Here is a 6,000-nt window from a genome sequence, read left to right as displayed (position 1 = left end):
GGCCGCAACTTAGACTGGGAAGAAACGCCGAACAAACGATTTGAGCCGCGAAACGTGAACAATCTCGAACCCATGGCAGTGATGGTCAGAAGGACGGTCACTCACTATATATATATATATATATATATATATATATATATATTGTGAGACGTTGACCGATGCGATCCCTTTATTTCCGAGCAGTCGCCCGAGTCAGAGACGAAGCACCGCACGAGACAAAAGATGATGATGAGTCGTATGTACAGATGACGACGACGATAAGCACAAAATGCGCTCACAATATATATATATATATATATATATATATATATATATATATATATATATATATATATATTGGAGGTCACAGCGAGAGGCCTGCGGCCTGCAGTGGACATAAACATAGGCTTATCATGATGATACATACATAGCCCCCTTCCGTACACATACAGGCACTTCTAAGCTAGCTGCTACGTATGTTACGTTGAAGAGGCGTGGACATCGTCAATGGCTACGCCATTTGGTGTGTCCTTTTATGGTGGTTGTAGCACCTAAACAAGTTTAGCTTCTTAATTGTTTACCAAGGTTTTCTGTGAACCCTCAGTGCTCTTTTCTGGACATCATCGTTCATGCACGGTGCGAGGTTCCATGTAGCCTTGTTTATTCAATGCACGGGTAAATAATGATTCCTGAACTTTCTTTTAGTTCATTATATGCTGTGATAGTCTGTATTTCTCCATGCTTATTTTATGACCCACGGTGGATATTAAATGTACACATTGAATACAATTGTAGACTGCTTGGACGGTATGCAGATACGTGAATATGTGAATAATGCGTTATATTTCCAGGCCGAGTGCAGTATTCAACATGACGTTTTTCATGTATGGAACAGTGCAACATTTAAACTACGTGAACTCAACAATCGTGAACAGTAAGTACGTTATATGTGCATGAAGACACGTGTAGGTTTGTTTGTACTTTGGCAGTAATGCCATGAATTTGAGAGCTGTTCGAATGCCGTAATTTTCGAATCGGAGCGAATACCATATATTTGTAATTAATCAAGCGAAATATAAAGACTATGAGAAGTTTGTCTGGCAACAAAAGAGTTATTTACGTTATTTGATATGCATCAGATGCCGCGTGATATGATGTAAGGTAAACGGAGAAGCTCGTAAAGGAGAAACAAAGTAAATGCAATCTTACACGGTGCACCGCGACATGTCTGTAATGAAACAACGGAATAGCACGTCACCATGCAGATGCGTGCAGAAGATTGCAGTGCTCGCTGAAAGAGCGCAACACCTACAGCATCACCACAGGGGTCTTACAGAAATCCGAATAAGGTGATATTGGCCACATAATAAATGGTCCTGCTTAAATTTAGCACGCAGATTATTAGGCTGCCTGAGGGGCAAGCCATGTTTCTTTTACGACTGAAAACGATTGTGTAGAAGTAACATTTTTTATGCGTTCGCCAAGAACTGTGTCGTGTGCGCTGCAGCCGGGCTACTTCGGCAGTAAGTACATTTCGAAGAGTCTCTACTTGCATAAGTATTTCACTATGTGGGCTTAAACAAGAGTTGTAGCCCCTTTATTTATTTCAATTGGAGCAATGTTTGGCAGCATAGAATTCTGAGTGTTCTAGTCACGCGTGAATCGAACACGGAATTCCGGAGGCGATTACAAATTAGATTCGTGTTCGTATTTTGAAATATTAGCATTTTTAGGTTAACTGGATTCGCATTGGTAACGCGATGACCTTACGTATTTGGCTTCTCCGTTTTAACCACATAGGTTTTAAGCGCTTTTTGATGTCTTTAAGGGCCCCTAAACCACCTTCGATATTTTTTAACGTTGCAAGTAAACAAGATCATCGAGTTCAGGATACTGTCACGAACAACAAAGCCAAACGCTGCAGCGCGACATGCCACGCGGGCGCGCCACAAAATCAAAAAGCAATGCCATGCTTCGCTCCGGGACTTTCCCGTATCCCCACATTGTCGTGACGTCAACAGGGTGCATCTGGTGATATCACCGGGGGCGACGATGTCGTTTGGTCGAACAAGAACCTACGACTTCCGATTCTGGACCTCATTGTTCACGCACGGTGCGAGGTTCCATGTAGCCTTGTTTATTGAATTCACGGGTGAATAGTTATTTCTGAACTTTCTTTTAGTTCATTATATGCTGTGATAGTCTGTATTTCTCCATGCTTATTTTATGACCCACGATGGATATTAAATGTGCACATTGAATACAATGGTAGACTGCTTGGACGGTATGCAGATACGTGAATATGTGAATAATGCGTTATATTTCCAAGCTGAGCGCAGTATTCAACATGAGCGGGTCTGCTAGCTGTTACCCGCGCTCCCTGCTCTTCCTCGTTGTGTTGCTCGCTTGTGCGCACTTGCGAATAGGTAATTAGAGCCCGCAACGCAAGTGCAAAATCTCTCACGTTCCAACACAGTCGTGCTTAGCGGTCTGATTAGCTGCGCGAACAAAGTGCGACAGTGGTGGCCTTTGTAGACGTGCGCGCCACGCAGGGTCCATAGCGGTACGCTTCGCATGAGCACGGGCCGGCACGGCAGCAACAGCGGGAAGCCGAGAAGCGCGAAGTCGCGGCTAAAGCCCGTCCACCTTACCGGCACGGTAACTCGCCGCATGCCGTTTGCCATTCGCGGGTCCGCCGTTCGACGGCGGTTTTGCTCGCTAACGGCGAGATTTCCTTGCCGTAGAGAGGATGAGACCGGGAACCATTTGTGCGGCAGCCTCTCCGCCGCTGATCGCTCGACACGCCGATATGTTCGCTAGGCCTTCTCCGGTTCACTGCAAAGCTAAAGCGGACGGCACTTCCTAATGAATTACCGATGCTAACAAGCCGCAATGTTTTCTTACCGTTGTTGTCGCTCTTCACAATAATTGTACAGAAAGAGGAAAATACGCTGATATTAGCGGCGCCGTCGGATGCGAGGCGTGCACAGCCGAGCCGGTCATCTGCCGTCGGCAGCCGTTCACTGCAACTGAGCTCGACAAATATCGGAGCTCTCGTTCGTGTTTAACGGTTGGCAGTGGATATCGTTTTATTGCGATAGCAATTATATTCATACTCAAAGCGGATTTCTGTCGTCGCCGTGGGGTTCCGTATGAGGTGAACGGCGATTAAATCGTCGCCGCGCACCGTATGCTGTATGTGCGAGTGAAAGCGCGCGAGGGGCGCGCACTTTCACGGGGAGCGAACACAAGGCGGAGAGCAAACGCGCATTCTGCGCCGTGCTCCCTGAAGCGCTGCAGAATTAAGCGTCTCTTTACTCATTTGCAATCACCATATATATAGAGCAAAGGCGACTTCTTCAGTAGCGCGAAAGGGCTTCTGGACTGATTCGAACGGCCAGTATGGACGCGTTGTTACTGTCCTTCGGGCAATACACTTCCCCTTCCCGCCCTTCTACTGCGAAGACTCCTTTGTTTTAGATTTTCTGGTGCCAAGAAACCCGCGACTCTGTGATCCAAGCGACCCGACAACGAAAGGACTTCGCCGGCAACGAAGATGGAGCGGATCAACTTTCAAGGGCAAGCGAGCGACCCAGCGACCTTTGCACACGCGTCTCCGAAACGAGGCAAGCCAACTCATGGAATCGAGTCAGTTTAGCGCTCCGGCGCTTCGAGTGCTGAATGACAGACTGAAGAACTGCAACGACGGACTGGGGGATGGGAGTCCGTGGGGGGATGGGAGGGACGTAGGGGAGGGGACGTTTAGCTGTGGCACCAAATACGCAATTATATAAAACTTTGCGAGGCGAGAAGGTGGTAAAGAGTTCGGACGCTGCTCGACGCAACGTTCTTAGACTAGTCTAAGAACGTTGTCTCGACGAGTATCCCGTTCGGATCTCGTCGAAAACCTCCGAGCCGCCCCCAGAGGCACCGTCAAAGGCAACAACATCGCGTGCGTTCGGTGCGGACGCGGGCAAAACGCCTACGGCGTCGACAACAGTTCTGCGCGTCGCTGGGGCTGCTACATGTTCAAGTTTATACAGCTGATAAAACTGATGTCCTAACTCCGTATAGCTCTCTACTAATTTGCTGTCGCAATTGATGCTCCGCCTTTCGGGCGAAACTGCGACATTGTTTTATTGCGATAGCAATTATATGGACACTCAAAAGCAGAGTTCTGCCGTCGGCGTCGCCGTGAGGTTCCGTATGACGTCAATGGAGATGAAATCGTCGCCGCGCGCCGAACGCTGGATGTGCGAGTGAAAGGGCGCGAGGGGCGCGCGCTTTCACGGGGAGTGAACGCACGGCGGAGAACAAACGCGCGTTCTGCGCCGTGCTCGCTTAAGGGCTACAGAAGTAGGCGTCTATTTCCTCTTTTACAATCCCACGCGCCTTCCGACGCGCGAGAGGCCGTGGGGGCGGGGGGGGGGGAAGGGGAGGGAAGGGAGGCGACGTTTAGCTGCGGCACCAAGTGCCTATTTATATCAGAGGCTCCGGCAACAGTCACCAACGCCGCACGCATTTTGAGCGAACGCGGGCAAAACGCCGACGGCGTCGACAACAGTTCTGCGTGTTGCCGGTGCTGCGGCATGTCCAAGTTTATACAGCTGATAAAGCTAATATCATTACTCCGAATAGCTCCCTACAAATTTGCTATCGCAATTGATGTTTCGCCTTTCAGGTGAAACTGCGACAACTTTTTTCATTAAATGTACAATTTAGGCATCACTTTATCTACCGGAAATTATTTTGCCTGGAACAAAAGCTGCAGCCGATCTTTGCGTCACCGGTGGCAGAGGAAATCGTCGCCGCGCGCCGAACGCTGGATGTGCGAGTGAAAGGGCGCGAGGGGCGCGCGCTTTCACTCGCACATCGCACGTTCTACGGCACCGGAGGCCGGTTCGCCGTCGGTATATTTGCCGCTAGCGTGGACGTGCCTTAACCGGAAGAGGACAGTGTTTTGAAAAGCGCGCTGGCGATGACGTATGTCACGTGACATTTAGAGGAGGATTCGGCGAGGAGGACAGACCAGGCGATGAAAGGAGCGTAGCGAAGGAAAAATCGAAACGAGTGAGGGCCGTGTTTCGATCATCAAACGTGTGTAACTCCGCTATTACGGCACCATTTCGAAAAATTCTCACGGCGACGTGTTCGTCGTAGAGTCGTGCACAGCTGCAATGCCACAACTAAATTTCGACCTTTGGGCGGTATAGGGGCCCTTTGCGAGTGCTGTGTCGCGGTTTAATAGATAGTATATCTTTTTTTACACAGCTCATAATAAATGAGGGATGCAGGTGGGTGGGGCTTTGTGCACTGAGCCGTTGCAGTGGACAAGCGGTCGTAGTGAACTGCCCTAGGGCTTTGATCGGTATTTTGGAGCGCGAAGCACTTTTGTGGCGCGAAAACTGATTATCTAGCAACATCACGCTTGGATGCCTCAGAAATTTTAATAAAACAAGGACAGAAGGTCTCGTGAGGGTTTTGGCTCGAGGGATAAATCCTTCGATGTGAAAGAAGTGCTCTACTCAGGCACCACAACCGATTCATTTTTTTGTGGGGGGGGGGGGGGGGGGGTCCGGGAATACGTGCATGAAGTTTACAAATAGCGAAGGGAATAGCAATTTCCGCGTGTGCAAGCACAAGCCCAACACCGACCAGGATAGACTCACGGAGTTATTTAGGAGAGGAAACGCATTGCAAGGCCAACCGAAGGTGACGCATAAAATTTTTTTATTTGTTCGTTTTGTTAAGTTATTGAACTTCAGAACACTGTTGTAGATCAATCTCTACTAAACATATGTTTTGACAAGCCCACCTCTAAGTGAGATGCCTTGTTTGCCGCCTATATCTTCAGCTTCGTTTATTTGTGACATAGACACAGGCTGAATTATTTGAAATTTAAAGATGATAATTGGCATAAGTCATATGGAAGCACTTTTTCACAAATATTCCATTCTTGGAAAAAACTAAATTTGCTGACCAAAAAGTACGTCCGGCTTCACGCTATTTTGTAGGCGGAAG

At 48.3% G+C, this 6,000-nt stretch overlaps 1 protein-coding gene across 1 annotated transcript in view; it reads left to right on the top strand.

Moving 5' to 3' along the window:
- The first annotated feature begins 833 nt into the window (after positions 1-833).
- The window catches only part of LOC119450885 (uncharacterized), a 36,704-nt gene continuing 31,537 nt past the window's right edge, over positions 834-6,000 (top strand). Inside the window, exon 1 of the mRNA XM_037714361.2 lies at positions 834-913. Within this exon, the coding sequence (XP_037570289.1) occupies positions 850-913 (64 nt within the window). The 5' untranslated portion in view covers positions 834-849. The remainder of the gene's footprint in view (positions 914-6,000) is intronic.

Source organism: Dermacentor silvarum, chromosome 4 (genome assembly GCF_013339745.2).
Source record: "Dermacentor silvarum isolate Dsil-2018 chromosome 4, BIME_Dsil_1.4, whole genome shotgun sequence".
NCBI lineage: Eukaryota > Metazoa > Arthropoda > Arachnida > Ixodida > Ixodidae > Dermacentor > Dermacentor silvarum.
Note: the sequence above shows the minus strand (reverse complement) of the source record. Positions and strands in the feature narration are given on the sequence as shown.